This window comes from Schistocerca americana, chromosome 7 (assembly GCF_021461395.2).
Source record: "Schistocerca americana isolate TAMUIC-IGC-003095 chromosome 7, iqSchAmer2.1, whole genome shotgun sequence".
NCBI classification, from domain to species: Eukaryota; Metazoa; Arthropoda; class Insecta; order Orthoptera; family Acrididae; genus Schistocerca; species Schistocerca americana.
In genome coordinates, this window is record NC_060125.1 from 424,864,645 (window position 1) to 424,882,455 (window position 17,811).

General features: G+C 40.1%; 1 protein-coding gene across 1 annotated transcript in view; it reads left to right on the forward strand.

Moving 5' to 3' along the window:
- The window catches only part of LOC124622492 (putative inorganic phosphate cotransporter), a 72,688-nt gene extending 60,447 nt beyond the window's left edge, over positions 1 to 12,241 (forward strand). The window contains exon 9 of the mRNA XM_047148206.1: positions 10,214 to 12,241. Within this exon, the coding sequence (XP_047004162.1) occupies positions 10,214 to 10,393 (180 nt within the window). The 3' untranslated portion in view covers positions 10,394 to 12,241. The remainder of the gene's footprint in view (positions 1 to 10,213) is intronic.
- Positions 12,242 to 17,811: the final 5,570 nt, after the last annotated feature.

Sequence of the window (17,811 nt, forward strand, 5' to 3'; positions counted from 1 at the left end):
GAATGTTTTGTACACAAACAGTCCTTCCTCACCCCCTGAACTATCAGGTGAAGGTGCTGTAGTGGCAGGGTGATACATCTGAACTAGGATACTGAATGGCATGTGTGAAGGGACAGTGGTTAGTGAAAAGTATGAGAGGGCATCCCTCAACATCTTGTCTAAAATACTTTACTGCATCATAGAGGGCGAGCAGTTCATGGTTGTATGCAGTTCACAACTTTTGCAATCTGTTCAGTTTACATGTGAAGAAGTGCAAGGGTTGACATATGTCGTTAACTGTTTGCTGTAGAAAAATGCTGATGGCAGTGTCGCTAGCATCAGCAGTGAGTGATTGACAGGTGGGCCATTGGTGAGTGGTAAGTCAGGTTCACAGCCCTTGTAGCCCTTTTATTGCCTCAAAAGCCTGTGACATTCCTTGTGACCACAGAACAGCTTGGATGCCTTTGGTGTTGGCTCTGGAAAGGGTGTTGGTGAGGGGTGCCTGGATTTTGGATGCCTGCACAATATGGTATCAATAGAAATTTGCCATTCCCAGAAATTTGCATAGCTCCTTGTAGGTAGTGGGCTTGGGAGTGAATTGCATGAGTTTCTTCCTCTCTTCTGTTGGTATGATCCCTGCTAATGACAGAATATCCTTGGAATGAAACTTCCTGGTTGATTAAAACTATGTGACAGACCGAGGCTTGAACTCGGGACTTTGCCTTTCATGGGCAAGTGCTCTACCACATGAGCTACCCAAGCATGATTCACAACCTGTCCCCACAGCTTCAATTCTGCCAGTACCTCATCTCCTACCTTCCAAACTTCACAGAAGCTCTCCTGCGAACCTTGAAGAACTAGCACTCCTGGAAGAAACTGTGGGGACGGGTCATGAGTCATGCTTGGGTAGATCAGTTGGTAGAGCACTTGCCCACAAAAGGCAAAAGTCCCGCATTTGAGCCTCAGTCAGGCCTACAGTTTTAATCTGCTATGAAGTTTCATATTAGTGCACACTCTGCTTCAGAGTGTAAATTTCATTCTGGAAATATCTTAGGAATGTTAGGTTCTGGTGATGCAAGGGACACTTTTAAGTGTTGACGACTGCACCTAGATGTTCTAGGGTATAAAAAACTTGTCATATGTGGTCTTCATGCTCTTGGAGTGTAGTGGAATATATCAGTACATTGTCCAGATAATGGGAACAGAACTGGAATTTGTGTAGGGTGGAGCTCATGAATTGCTGCCATCTTTGAGCCACATTTTTTAGTCTGAATGACATGAATAAGTATTCAAATAACCTGAAGGGGTGTACTGGCAGTTTTTGCAATGTCTTCAGTCACCATTGGTATGCACATTCGAGAAGTATCACTCTTTTTTCAGTCCATATGTAGAAGTGAAGCCCAAGAGCTATTTGAAGGGCAGATAATGCCAGAGTTAAGCAGCTCGTCTACAGCTGCTTCAGTGGTTTGCCATTTCTTGGGGGAGAGGTGGTCCTCTTTGGGAGACACAAGCAGTCCCTCTGTTGTTATAATTCTGTGCAGTGTGCCATTAGTAAGGTCTTTTATCAGGGAAGAGATTTGGATATACAGGGGGACAGACATAACTGTCATACTCACTTGTTGCATAAAAACTGACTGCACTGTCACTTGTTTTGCTGGCCCTGACCTGTTCATTCACAGTGTTAGTCAAAGGTGGTTGTTTGCTGTTTGTGAGAGGCGATGACCACAAACACTCAAGAAGATCAGTGCAACACTGGATTGTATCCAATGCTTGTTTGCAGTGATGATGATGATGATGATGATGCTGGTAGTGGTGGTGGTGGTGGTGGTGGTGATGTTATGTGTGTGTGTGTGTGTGTGTCACTGGTAGTGTTCGTGAAGTCGAGGGTAAGTAACATCTGGGTCAATGATTCATCAAGGTGATGATATTTGGAACAAGGATTGGCAGAGAATTTCTACATTCTGGTGTGGAGGTCCTTTACCATTTTTTGCCATATGTCTGCCAGGTTGTGCTGTGGTGGTAATTGTTGCACGGTGGTGATAGGGAAGGACTGAAAGGTCCTAAGTTGTAATTCTCCCTCCACTAGCTAGTTTTGATGTGAATGCAGAAGGCTCTTCCCTTGTGTCAATGTTGGTTGGTTGCTGTCAGTTGATTTTCAATAGAGGATCATAGCAGTTGGAGCCTGCATACATTGAAAGGCAGGTGTCCTTGTGTTGTCATGGGGCTGGGGCCGGTGGTTGTCTGATGGTGCCCTTGATGGTGACATTGCTTGGTCTGCAGAGCAGTACTCCTTCTCATAAATCTGGGCAGAGATGAAATTGCCATAGGAAATCAGCCCCAACCAGTGGTTTGTTGACACTGGCACAAAGAAATGTCCATGTGAAATGTTGGCGATTGCTGAGGTAAATGTCACAGGTGGTGCTTGCGTAAATGGCAGTGATTGATTCATTTGTTGCTTGCAGTGTATGTGCAGAGTAGGGGGCATGGGAGGATAGAGCGGTATTCAGGACCCTACTGATTTCCAACCCTGAGTCCACCAAAATGTGCTGTTTGGTGTGTTGTTATTGTTGACTGGTGTGGGAGACAAGCTGGTTTGGTATAGTGTGTGGCAAACTTTGTTGATGCTGCAGCCTCTGACGCCTAGTGAAGGTCAGGTGTTTGGGTATTGGCAGCACTGGGAATACTTGTGTGTGATGTTGCTGAAGTAGGTGTGAAACCAGCACCACTGCACAGTTGTCGTTTGTTGTCCATATGCCAAGGTGTGGATGGTGCTGTGCTGTATGTAGTTGTCAGCTGTGGGGGCGTGTTGTTTGGCCAGCTGGGGTTGATAACTGGCTGTGGCAGTGTTGGGCACTGTCAGGGAGGTCCAATAGCAGTTGGTTATGGACTGCTGGGAAGGTTTGGTACGATGGCCGCCATTGCTCCATGCATGACATGTTGGAGGACCTTGCTGCAAGAGGTTGGTACTGTTTGGTGGTGGTGTCCTGGAGTGAGAAACATGGTTACTGCTGCTCCATGCTGAGCACATCAGGTAATCTCAGAAGAGTTGGTGTCATTCAGAAGCCATCTGCCAACTCGGTATGTAATGTGGCTGACTGCAATATGTAGTGCCAGTGGCTTCTGAGTAGTGTGAGTGACCATTTTGCAAAGCATATATGCTCTCTGCTAACTGTAATCTATGGTCCAATGGGAGTCCTTCATTGCATATTAGCACAGTTTGGATTTCACATGACAATTTTTTGACCACATGACTGCAGTGAAATCTCAAATATTTGTGATGGATCCACTGTGGACCATAAAAGGTGCCATGGCTGTGAAGGTGGTCATCCATTTAATTGTTCCACATGGGTGGCTTGAATTTTGTTGTTAGGGGGTCTTGCGTAGTCTCAGGAGCAACTCTGTTTTGGCTACCTTGGACTTGTTAAATTTACGTGGAGACAACATGATGTTGCTAACCATGATGGTATGTTTGCCTAAGTGACACAGACAAAACATATACTTCAATGTGTCATTAAACGTGTTATGCGTGGTGACTACTGATTCAGTGATAGCGAATCAGGTATGAGGTTGATCTACTGGGAATGGAGGCAGTTTAAGAGGTGTAGACGTTACTGTTGAAGTGTTGTGGGGAAGGTGTCCATAGGTTATTATTGATTAGATTTGGGAGTGGAAGTATGCAAAACCTGATTGCTCGTATGCCATGCTGTTGGGAGACTGGGAATGTTCTGGCATGACTCGGCCAGCTGAGCTCTGCCACTAGGTAGGAATGAATTTGTCACCTGAGAGCCTGATGTTATAGCACAAGTCTCATGGGGTGGCTGAACAATTGTTAGAGCATCTGAAGAGTGGCATTTTGTGGGATTGTATGGTGGCTTACAAGTGTTGGCTCAAGTTGGTGTTCTGTAGGAGGTGGGTAGATCTGCTTCATTGTGGTGTGAGATGGTGGCTGATGCCATGTGGGGATGAGGGTGTGCGTATGGGGAAGTGGAAGAAAGTTCTCTGTTGGTCACTGTGTCCATTATCCTGACAGCAGTTTGTGTGTCCATTAAGTATGTGGCAGATGTGCTGTGGTCTGGGGTCGCCAATTTGGGAATAACAGGTGGCTGGGGTCAAGTAGAATAATATATCTACCGTTTGGCAAAGTATTCCACACTTTATTGCTGTGAACATAAACTGATCGTATACAAGAAACACTCACCTGATACGCACAGTTTGAGTGACAAGTAGTAACTGGTGATCAAAGATCATGAGCTTAAGCTACAGACAAACCATGTCCTTAGTTGCTGCAGTCAATAAATTGATCAGTGTCGTGTTAATACTGGTGGTTGATATTGCCACAAACTCAATTCTTGAGTGCAGCTGTCAAAGTATAAATATGTTCACCAAATGTAAATCAATACATGCATTTTTGACAGTAAAATATTAGTTGATTCATAATTGCAAACAATAATTGTGCAATGATGTAAACAAACCACAGCACACATGACAAAACATAATTAGAGTTTCCACAGTGAAACTTCATAAATTTGCATTCCTTCATGCAAAATTTATATTGCATTTTTAACAATTAATTGTCTAAATTATTAATTTTGAACATAATTAAACTATAATTTCATTTACCTCCAATTGTAGTAATTTCCTATGGCAATTCATATTATTTTATATAAATTATTCCATTTCACTTTGTACTGAAGATGACAGATGAGACATCTGTTTACATTACAAAAAGTTGTACACATAATTTTATGAAGTTTTACCTAAGCTTCAGTTATTTTCTACATGTAGTTATAAATATCTTCAAGAACAGTTGTTTCAAGTTTAACTAAAAAAATATAAACTGTGTGTGTATACATACATAATAGAAGTGACTGGATTGGATGGTATACTATACTGAAGTACTGCTTAGCACTATACCTCAGTCTTGATCTGACATTTCATAGTAATTAATTTTTTGTGTTCCACTGGCCCTTTCTTTCTCTGAACTCCATTGATTGAGCCTACAGGGGTGGGGGGGATAGCACAAACTGTGAATGTATGTTCTTATTCTTGAGAAAACAACTATTACCATTTTTTGTCTTTCTTATTTTGACCTTTGCCTTAGGATGTAGCTCTTCATGGAGTGCAGCCTTAGGCACCTGAAACACTAATCTATGTATGGTACAGTAGAGTCTCAATAGTTCAAGGTGAACGGGACCAGAACCACCTCGAACTATCGAAAACTCGGACTATCGAAATTTAAATGGGAAAAAGAAATATTATGATATTGCGAGTAATACAGGTTAAAATATGAACTTTATTAAAATAAAAGTATTTACACATGCATTTGCATTAGCAGAATAACAATAATTATTTATTTAGACAAGTAATAGTGAAGTGTCTTTTGTTTGGCGAAGCTGCAGTGTTTCCTCGCAGCAATGTCACGCCACCATCTCAGGAGCAGTAGGTAAGTTGGTGTCGCCTCTGGCTGTTGTTCCATGTAGCATATGGCGGCCTCGAGAACAGCGTAGCCATCGGTGTGACTCATCATCGGTGCAGCATCTGCCTCGTCATCCTCATCACTCTCACACTGCAATGGAATGTTAACCATGTCAATTATAGAAGAGTCTGTCACTTCCAACTGTTCATCCGAATTTAACCACTAACCTTCTTCCACCTCTTCTACCTCTTCACACCCTAGCAATCTTCAGATTAAATGACACAATGGTTAATCGTCTTCATCTGCTAAATCTTCCATTTCTGTGTCTGGCATACTTTCCTGTAGAATTTTCCTCCATGAATTAGTAATTGTGTCTGACTTTATTTCACTCCAAGATTCGCTAATCCAGTACATGACGTCCTTCAAAGTCACTTTCTTCAAAGCTCCTACAATGCTTTTGCTGTCTTCGGAATGCAGGATTGACTGTAGCAATCACCATCGATACTTTTGTTTTAGACATTCCAGAATGCCCTGACCCATGGCCTGAATGAGAGAGGTAACGTTTGGTGGGAAAAACAACGCGCAGAAACCATCGCACTGCAGTCCTCCTGCACTTGGATGTGAGGACACATTATCCATGAGCAAAATTGCTTTGCATGACAGTCCCCTTTCTTTTAAAAAGTCCTTGCAGTCAGGTACAAATGAGTTACAAAAACAGTTCATACAGGCATTATTCTGATGTGTATAGACAACCAGAAGAGCTGAGATGGATACATTCTTGAATGCTCTTGGCTTGGCAGACTTCCCAATCACAACCAGTTTTAGTTTGTGGTTTCCAGTTGCATTTGAAGCTGCCATAACTGTGAGCCACTCTTTGCTTTTTTGTGCCCAGGAGCACTTTTTTCATCACAAGAAGCAAGTGCTCTCACTGGTAACATTTTAAAATGTAGCCCAGTTTAGTGACAGTTATATGTTTGTTCATTAGACAAATTTTCATCAGTTACGATTTTTTTAAACTCGACAATAATTTTTTGAACGGCTTGAGTGTCACCAGAGAGTTTTTCTCCACATACATCTAGTTGACGCACTCCATATCTCTTCTTCCACTTGTCAAGCCAGCCCAAACTAGCGGCAAAATTGTCATCTCCTTCCAGCAGCTGGTTTCTGAAAAACAAAGCTTTTTCTTGCAAGATTGGGCCAGAAATCGGAGCACCCTTCTGTCTCTGTTGGGTAAACCACATGAACAATGCCTCACTTGTTTTTTCAAAGTCTGACTTTTTTTATACTTCTTCGACTGAGAGATTCGTCTGACGATTTCTGTGAAGAAAACTGTTCCAATTTAAGTCGGTTTCTTTGCCAGTCACCAACAGTAACTTCATCGACACCACATTTGAGAGCAATTTTTTTTTATTGTTTCCCCTTTGTCAAGTCATCTGAGTGCTTCTAATTTTAGATGCAAAGGCACGAATTTCCTCTTTTTTGTTACAGCACTCATCTTTGTAAGGTGTACAATGGAACACACAGTCAACAAACAAAATGACACACAACACTGTACAGTACAGGCACTGGGAACTACAGCAGGGTATGAACTCCCCAGTTTTGATCGGTAGCAGCTGGCAGCAGTCGGGGTATTTCATGCATTTCGTGCCATGCTGACAACAGATGTTCGTGCAATAGGGCAGTGAGCTAATCGTCGGTGTTGATTGCATTGTTGTCTGCTTTGCCACTGAGCTGTACTCTCCCTGTCTATCTTTTGCAATGATGTTTTCATTATTTATCATGTCAGTAAAAAAAGAAAGTAGATAATTGCAATCCCGCTTTTTTTTTATATATATATATATTTTTTTTTTAAATAAAGAAAAAAGAAAAAAAGAGACTCGGATTATTGGAAACTCTAACTATTGAGACTTGAACTATCGAGACTTGAACTATCAAGACTCTACTGTACTGTGTAGATGAAAGACAAACAAACACTAATCTTCTTTTGCAGAATGAATCAAAAGTATAGACAGTATATAAGATTTTGTCAATGAGGTAACTTTCCTATGTATCGGTTGAGACAGTTATCTACTTATAACCTAAGTATACACATATATATATATATATATATAAAAACAAAGATTCATTTACCAAACGAAAGCATTCGTACGTTGATAGAAACAATAACAAACACAGACACACACACAAATTTCAGGCTTTCGCAACCCAAGGTTGCTTCATCAGGAAAGAGGGAAGGAGAGGGAAAGACGAAAGGGTGTGGATTTTAAGGGAGAGGATAAGAAGTCATTCCAATCCTGGGAGCGGAAAGACTTACCTTGGGGGGGAAAAGGGACAGGTATACACTCGCACACACACACATATCCACCTGCACATAACAGACACAAGCAGACATATGTAAACGCAAAGAGTTTGGGTAGAGATGTCAGTCGAGGTGGAAGTACAGAGGCAAAGATGTTATAGAATGACAGGTGAGGTATGAGCGGCGGCAACTTGAAATTAGCGGAGGTTGAGGCCTGGTGGGTAACGGGAAGAGAGGAGATATTGAAGGGCAAGTTCCCATCTCTGGAGTTTTGACAGGTTGGTGTCAGTGGGAAGTATCCAGATAACCCGGACGGTGTAACACTGTGCCAAAATGTGCTGGCCGTGCACCAGGGCATGTTTAGCCACAGGGTGATCCTCATTACCAACAAACACTGTCAGCCTGTGTCCGTTCATGCGAATGGACAGTTTGTTGCTGGTCATTCCCACATAGAAAGCTTCACAGTGTAGGCAGTTCAGTTGGTAAATCACGTGGGTGCTGTCACACGTGGCTTTGCCTTTGATCGTGTACACCTTCCGGGTTACAGGGCTGGAGTAGGTGGTGGTGGGAGGATGCATGGGACAGGTTTTACACTGGGGGCGGTTACAAGGGTAGGAGCCAGAGGGTAGGGAAGGTGGTTTGGGGATTTCATAGGGATGAACCAAGAGGTTATGAAGGTTAGGTGGACGGCAGAAAAACACTCTTAGTGGAGTGGGGAGGATTTCATGAAGGATGGATCTCATTTCAGGGCAGGATTTGAGGAAGTCGTATCCTTGCTGGAGACCCACATTCAGAGTCTGATCCATTCCCGGAAAGTATCTTGTCACAAGTGGGGCACTTTTGGGTTTCTTCTGTGGGAGGTTCTGGGTTTGGGGGGATGAGGAAGTGGCTCTGGTTATTTGTTTCTGTACCAGGTCGGGAGGGTAGTTGCGGGCTGCAAAAGCTGTTTTCAGGTTGCTGGTGTAATGGTTCAGGGATTCAGGATTGGAGCAGATTCATTTGGCACGAAGACCTAGGCTGTAGGGAAGGGACCGTTTGATATAGAATGGGTGGCAGCTGTCATAATGGAGGTACTGTTGCTTGTTGGTGGGTTTGATGTGGATAGATGAGTGCAGCTGGCCATTGGACAGATGGAGGTCAACGTTGAGGAAAGTGGCATGGGATTTGGAGTAGGACCAGGTGAATCTGTTGGAACCAAAGGAGTTGAGGTTGGAGAGGAAATTCTGGAGTTCTTCTTCACTGTGAGTCCAGATCATGAAGATTTCATCAATAAATCTGTACCAAACTTTGGGTTGGCAGGCCTGGGTAAAGAAGAATGCTTCCTCTAAGCGACCCATAAATAGGTTGGCGTATGATGGGGCCATCCTGGTACCCATGGCTGTTTGCTTTAATTGTTGGTATGTATGGCCTTCGAAAGTGAAGAAGTTGTGAATTAGGATGAAGCTGGCTAAGGTAATGAGGAAAGAGGTTTTAGGTAGGGTGGCAGGTGATCAGCGTGAAAGGAAGTGCTCCATCGCAGCAAGGCCCTGGACGTGTGTGATATTTGTGTATAAGGAAGTAGCATCAATGGTTACAAGTATGGTTTTCGGGGGTAACAGACTGGGTAAGGATTCCAGGCTGGTGTTAATATTCTGAAGATTTTTTTGATTATCAAATTGAGTGGGAAAAGAAAAAGAATATAGAGGAACATTGTAAATCCGAGAGGCATTCAGTTCACCAGTGGGGAATTGCTGCTGTTTCTCAACAGAAACATCATTTGTTGAAAGCTTAAATAGAATCAAAAGATGAGAAAAAGCAAAGACCATTCCAGAAAAAAACTGTCAAAATTTTTGAAAAGGCAAACATCCGAGTCAGAAACATTCAGTCACCAGAAAGTTATATCAAAGAACTAAGGATTTGTCTTCTTGCACATAGCATAGCAACATTTTGAATTTTTATGTCTAATGATTTACACACAAAAAATAGGTCTGATTTTCACCAAAAAATAGGTGCTACGTTTTCAGACAGGTCCCTAGTTATTACACCTGATCATGTACTAAATACAAGCTGACTGTGAGAAACTGAGTTAGTGTGTGCAGTTTTTCTCACAATTTAATACTGGTTCTCAATGTTACTTAATCTGTCTGCTTATCCCAATTTGTAAGATGCACTTATCCAGTCGGTATAGTGAAGAATGGTGCGGAAGGGGGGGGGGGTGGAGGGGGGGGGGGATGAGAGAGAGAGAGAGAGAGAGAGAGATACAGAGATACAGCTGCTGGAAAGATTTATGCTTTTTCTACAGGTGCAGAAGTAACAAGAGCTAACTGTTTGATGGGAAAAGAATCACTGTTTTAATAATTATCTGTTTCTTAAATACAACCATTTTTACAATGATAAGTAATAGGGCCAGGTATTACTTTGACTTCATTTCCTTAAACTGAATGTCTGAATGTTAGACAAATAGTTAGAAACTGAGAGTACTGTTGACATCATCCAAATGAATGATAAATACATATGGATTGTTCTACTTTCTGTTGCAGCAAACAATACAGCAGTGGAAGTATGTATTTTATACATCAATGGCAGTATGTGCAATTCCTTATGTCACCTTCCTCGCATTTGGAACTGCTGATGAGCAGGAATCAAAGTGGCTAGAACGCAAGGAGCAAAAGAGGAAACCGGCTCACATAACAGATGTACCTGTAACAAATTCTGTGTAAAAAGAAAAAGTTCTAACTTCAGTCTTATACAGTCAGGCTGAAGTATCATTGTTATCAGTACATGGAAAGATCTCTGATATCAGAGTAATATTCATCCTTGCCAGTTTTTTTATGACTTGAATAGTGAACTATTTCTCAGAGCTAACATATCCCTTGTTTACATGAAGGGTCATAAAATGATTAGGATGGATCTAAAAATCATATACACTATGTGTTTAGAAGATTTAAGTTTCAAAGACCATTGCTGGTTGATGCCTGTTTCTAAACTGTGTTGTTTGTACATGCTACAAGGAACAGAAATGACATTGAGTAATTGTGTTTCAGCACAACCACAAGTGCATTGTATAGGTCTCAATAATATTAACCAAAGAGCAAAAAGATCTGTATGCCTGTTATTATTAGTTTTGGTTACATTGCTAAAAATGTGTTCTTTACTACTATTCAACATGAACAGATGGGAAAAAATGAATATTCACATTGTGCCAGTTAATACAAACATGCAACAAAGTGATAGTGACAGCAATTTTGTACTTGCAATGTTAGTAATTAGGTACCTGCAATGATATTTTGCATACTGTGGTAATAAGCAACTTCCTTGAATGTAATTTAAATTATCACTGGTTAACAATAATAAAGTTCCTCCTTTAGAACTCCGGCATGACAGTACAGTTCTCTAAGCATGCGAAATGAGACTTCAAACAATCTGTTAACAGACTCACATTGTTATACTTACTTACATCATAGCAGAATTGTTGCTCTCATGTAACATAAAATTGTAAAAATCTACCCACTGACATCTGAGTTTCTCAGAACACTTCAGTACTGATATATAGAGAGGGTTCTTCTAGTCCTTCAGTTTCCTTTTGGGACACTTCTTCCAGATTCTTTACTCTCCTACATCTTATTATATTTTAACTCAATTCCATATTCTTAATTTTCTCATTCATGAAACTTTACCTTCCCCTCAGAATTTCCAATATTTTAATTATTGCCAATAATATCTCTGAGTATTCATAACAGTTCAGATAGTGTGTTAGCTAGAAGGGGTAAAAACTCAAGAAAAACCGTTTGTAAACATAAAGAAATGTAAATGTGATGCAACTACATAGAATGGGATAGAATGACTGTCCAGTTCTTACCCTCAGCAGCTGAAATTGTATGTACCGCTAATCGCACATGTAAGAGTAGAAGAACTATCAGACCTTTTGGAGCTGTTAGTTCCTTCCCCAGAAAAGAAAGAGGGTAAGTCAGAAAATGTTATAAAGGATGATCAGTCACTAGGGCACCAGAGCCAGTTACATATTGTCTCTTTGTAATTCTGTAGTTTTCTCACTTAAAAATGAGATTTCAAGTACAAAAAGGTGTATGAATAATACCATAATTATCAGTGTATGAAAGCTTGATCTGAAAGTTGCAAATATAAACAACAAATATTCTAAATGAAGCATTTAGAGTACAAGCTTCAGTCCCAGAGAAGTGGGTGGTAACAGGGCACACAAAATAGAAATAATGCTATAGACACGAGACTAAATTTTTAATTAATACAAAATAGCAACAAAAAGTTATGAATCTTCAAAAGATGAAAAATAAATAACTGCAGATATCTATATTGTCTCTGCCTCTCCAATTGTTTTGGAGTGGGTTAGTCTACTGAAACTTTGTTTTTCTTTGTTTCTCTGTTTGCCTTTGTTGTCACTACGTGCACACAAACTATTTTGCCTCTGGTTAGACCAGAATTTTGTCTACCTGTTAAAATTAATTGTGTTGTTACTTCTGCTAATTTCTTAAGTAAAGAACTATATCTGAGATTAATGTGTCAAATGTATGTTATTTATTTAAAATTTTGTAGCTCAGAGTATGTAATAAAATTCTTTTATGTAACATAAAAATTCTGATTCTACTTGATTTTATTGAAAGCAAAATATCTTGAGCTTTTCACTGTGTCCCATTTTTTAAATAGTTTCTACAAACATATACATGACAAAACTAATAACAGAACATGTATAGCTAAGCTGTATATTTTTGGTCAGCCCATATACATTGCTGAGCTTTCACATAATGTCCTGCTCTGATAGCTGGGAGGGAGAGGCAGCAAGGGAATATAATATGAATGTTATACCCATGAACTTTCCCTGGTGCAGTCAGGGGAAGCAGTGTGTGATGTGTGACCAAATGAAGGAATGGGTTAGAAGAGTATAGACAAAATGTAACAGAGGAAGGGGCAGGGACAGTTGAGAGAAAAGTGGGTGTAGACATTAATGCCATGCAGTGGGAAGTATGGTTACAGGGTGGTGGTGGTGGTAGTGGTGGTGGGTGTGGGGTAGGAGCTAGCAGAAATTGGGGCCTGGAGACTGCTGGATAAAAGGAATGTTGTAATTACAATTTCCTTCACTGTAATTAAGAAAAAAAATGTTGGGAAGGGGCGGAGGCAAGAGACCTAGAAGGCATGGGTTGTGAAGCAGCTATTGAAGTAGCATATGCCATGGTGTCATGCTCAGCAGTATATTCTGCAACTGGGTGGTCAGCTTTGCTCATGGCCACAGTTTAATGGTGACATTCATTGAGTGGGTAGCTGGTTGGTGGTGATAACCACATAAAAAGTTATGCAGAAATTACAGCAGAATTGGTGTATGCTTTTATATGTGGTTCTGATATACCATCAGAATACAGAGCAAGGGATTAACCATCACTAAAATATACCATTCATAGGTAGCCACACTATATATGAAAGATGTTTTTGTGTGAAGAAACGTTGACTGTCAAAGTGGAGGTATTTTTGATAGAGTGAGGGTTTAATATGGACGGATATTGTTATAGAATCAGGAAGGTGACATGCTAGGCTGTGAAAGACTAGGGTAAAGGGACAGGAGAGAAGGTGCTGAAGCTGTAGAAGAGTGGTAGTCATAGCAGATAAAATTTAATGTTCTGTTGATAGATAGGTCATTGAAGATTGAGCATAAGCTTGGACTGGGGAATTAAATTGGCTGTAACTTTTCAAAAGAACTATTCCAGCAAATGCTGCATAATGTAACAGTCTTGAATTGCATATTGGAATATGTGACACACATATTTTAATACATTATTCGATACACAACTTTTAATGTATTACTTGATGCATAGCATAATCCTTCGGCACCCATTTCCCTTCCCTGTGTCTCCTACCCTTGCGACCATTCCTGCTGTAAGACTTGCCCTATGAACACTCCTATCAACACCTACACCAGCCCTGTAACTGGCAAAATATATACTATCAAAGGGAGAGTCACCTGTGGAACAACATGTCATATACCATGTGTTATGTAAACACTGTTCAGCCTTTTACATTAGCATGACTACCACCAAGTTATCAGTCAGGATGAATGGGCATATGCCAAGGGTATATACTAGTAATGCACAATGCATGCTCTACAACATGACAGTCATGATCTCACTGCCGGTTTCACTATATGTGTCACCTGGATTCTTCCCCCAGTTTCTCAGAACTCTGCAGGTGGGAACTGGTGCTGCAACATGTCCTTTGTTCTCGCCACACACTTCACCTTAATTTATGTTAATTTCTTCAGTCTCACCATTTCTTCATAGCAATTATTCCTTTCTTCACTCCATTTTTAGTTTCCAACTTGTGCACAATGTTTTGGCATTAATCTCTGTCTTGCTATCATCCTATTTCCACCTTTAAGTTCTCAGGTTTCCAAATCTTGTCCAGTGCAGTCACCAGCAATAAGACTTTCTTCTCATCACATCTGGTAAGTCTCCCCTGACCCTGCGTTCTGGATGACTTTTCTCAACACTCCCCATTTCCTAAACCTCATCAGTTGTTTTCCTTCACCCTTTTCCTTCTCCTTCATCTTTTCTGCCAGAAGGAGCCACTGGCCCTGAAAGCTTGTTGATTTAAATACCTCTATATGTTTGTGTTCTCCTGCCACCATTCGGTGAGAAGATTTTTTTTATCTATCAAATTACTTGATACATATTATGGAGTACTTCATTTTTATTATGCTGCATTTAATGTTGTGTGGAGGAATTGTAGATTATATACCAATTGACAGTGAACACATTATGTTACAACATAATCACAATTTTCAGTAATTCTTAATAACATATTTTTGAGTTTATAATTAGCTAAAACAAAATCTGTATTGTCAAATCTAAAGGAATACTACCTCAAGTTTGCAGTTAGGTTAATTTAATATAAAACTTTTGTGTTGAGATTTCCATAATATTGGCATACAATATTAAGACTGTTTAATAATGTGTAACATTAAATACAAAGTAACTTGTGGGGGGAAAGCAAAATTTAATTCTTCTATTAGAACATGTGTAAATGGTAAATGTTAGTAATTGAAATAATTATGTTATTTAGTAGAAAATTAGTTTCTTAGAATAATGGTTTACAATTCACATTTTAAGGAAATTTTTTTTAATTAAAAACAAAGTATTTAAAAATTGAACCATATCAAACTTTTCCTCATTACTATAAAACATAATATTATTTAAATATTTGTGAATATGTAATTTTTTTCATTATGACATCACAGAAGTATATGTTCTGGTAACGAGCTGGGCATCATAGACTGTTACATTTTATATAGAGGCCTGTGCAAGGCTGAGTGGGCTGGTTGTTGTCAGTACAGAGATGGCTTATATATTTGTTGTATTTCATACTAATTGTAATATCAAAGATTGGATTTGTATTTATCAGTAAAATGCAACCAATGATTCTGAAAAATTGTGAATTTATCTGCTACACCAGGAAAAATTAAAATGGGAGAATTTGCCCATTTGTTATTTGTGTTCAAGAGCCCTGGACCCATTTATTCTAATTAAAATTGCTACACCAAGAAGAAATGCAGATGATAAACGGGTATTCATTGGACAAATATATTATACTAGAACTGACATGTGATTACATTTTCATGCAATTTGGGTGCATAGATCCTGAGAAATCACTACCCAGAACAACCACCTCTGGCCGTAATGATGGCCTTGATACGCCTGGGCATTGAGTCAAACAGAGCTTGGGTGGCGTGTACAGGTACAGCTGCCCATGCAACTTCAATACGATACCACAGTTTATCAAGAGTTGTGACTGGTGTATTGTGATGAGCCAGTTGCTTGGCCACCATTGACCAGAAGTTTTCAATTGGTGAGAGATCTGGAGAATATGCTGGCCAGGGCAGCAGTCGAACATTTTCTGTATCCAGAAAGGCCCATACAGGACCTGCAACATGCGGTCATGCATCATCCTGCTGAAATCTAGGGTTTTGCAGGGATCAAATGAAGGGTAGAGCCATGGGTCGTAACACATCTGAAATGTAACGTCCATTGTTCAAAGTGCTGTCAATGCGAACAAGAGGTGACCGAGACGTGTAACTAATGGCACCCCATACCATCACGCCGGGTGATACGCAAGTATGGCGATGATGAATACATGCTTCCAATGTGCGTTCACCGTGATGTCACCAAACACGGATGCGACTATCATGATCCTATAAACAGAACCTGGATTCATCTGAAAAAATGACGTTTTGGCATTCATGCACTCAGGTTCGTTGTTGAGTACACCATCGCAGGCACTCATGTCTGTGATGCAGTGTCAAGGGTGACTGCAGCCATGGTCTCCAAGCTGATAGTCCATGCTGCTGCAAACATCATCGAACTCTTCGTGCAAATGGTTGTTGTCTTGCAAACATTCTCCTCTGTTGACTCAGGGATCGAGACTTGGCTGCATGATCCATTACAGCCATGCGGATAAGAAACCTGTCACCTCGACTGCTAGTGATACGAGGCCATTGGGATCCAGCACAGCATTCTGTATTACCCTCCTGAATGTACCGATTCCATATTCCGCTAACAGTCATTGGATCTCGACCAACGCAAGCAGCAATGTCGCGATACGATAAACCGCAGTCGCAATAGGCTACAATCCGACCTTTATCAAAGTTGGAAACATGATGGTACACATTTCTCCTCCTTACATGAGGCGTCACAACAACGTTTCACCAGGCAACGCTGGTCAACTACTGTTTATGTATGAGAAATCGGTTGGTAACTTTCCTCATGTCAGCACATTGTAGGTGTCGCCAATGGCACCAACCTTGTGTGAATGCTCTGAAAAGCTAATCATTTGCATATCACAGCATCTTCTTCCTGTCGGTTAAATTTCGTGTCTGTAGCACATCATCTTTGTGGTGTAGCAATTTTAATGGCCAGTAGTGTACATGGAATACAAGCATGAATGATATTTCTGTTCTAACAATATCTGATGAACTGACGATGTGGTAATATGTCTTGGACTTATGTACCAATGAAATCATATACTAAATGACACTATAATCTATATTTTTTGTAAAAGTTGGATAATTTTCTATTGAAATAATTGAATGGTTGTGTTAGAGCTAGGATCTCATTCTAGATAGCCAGATATGGGTTTGAACTGCCATCTTCCCACATACAAACTTAGCCAGATATGGGTTTGAACTGCCATCTTCCCACATACAAACTCAAGTGCTTAGCACTGCACAACCTCGGTCAAGGATGAATAATAGAATGTCTTGTCTTTGATTCAAATTATGAAGACAGCAGAAATGTTCTTTGTATGGAAGATACTGTGAAACATATTTCATGTACTCTTGAAGAAAGTGACAGGCCTACATCAATATGAGTAACACACATATTTCTTAGAGCTACAGAAACTATTTCATATTAGTGTTTAGCTCTTTCTTAAATAAATCTGATATTTTATATTCTTTCTTCTGCAAGTCATTTATTGAAGATTACAGCGTATTTTTCTGACACAGGACATTGCTAAGTACTTCTACATGAGAATTATTCCTACTTCTATATTCATAATTGAGAATTTGGCTGTTTAATTCAATAGTTTCCTACATGGTTTAATGTAACACAGAAATCAGTACATATCCAATCCTTCAAGGGTAACAACTTAAATCCTTTGAAAATGTCCCTGGACTACAATGTTACCTATGGTAGTTCTTATTGCCCTTTCTTAAATTTAAATGATTCTTTTGCTAAATTCAGCAACATAGGAAAGGACTGACTTGCTACTTACCATAAAGAAGACATGTTCAGCTGCAGATGGCACAATTAAAAGACACTTACATAAAGCTTTTGGCCACAGCCTTCATCAGCAAAAGAAAAACACACACCATTTGTACACAGAAGCAAGTGCACCTCATGCAAGGATGACTGCCAACTCTATCATCTCAGGCCAGAGATGCTGGAATTGGCAGTCATGTGCACGAGGTGTGCTTGCTTGTGTGTATGAATGGCATGTGTTTCTCTTTTGCTGATGAAGGCTGTGGCCAAAAGCTTTATGTAAGTGTCTTTTACTGTGCCTCTCTGCAACTTAAAATGTATTCTTTATGATAAGTAGCAAACTATCTTTTCCTACATTATTG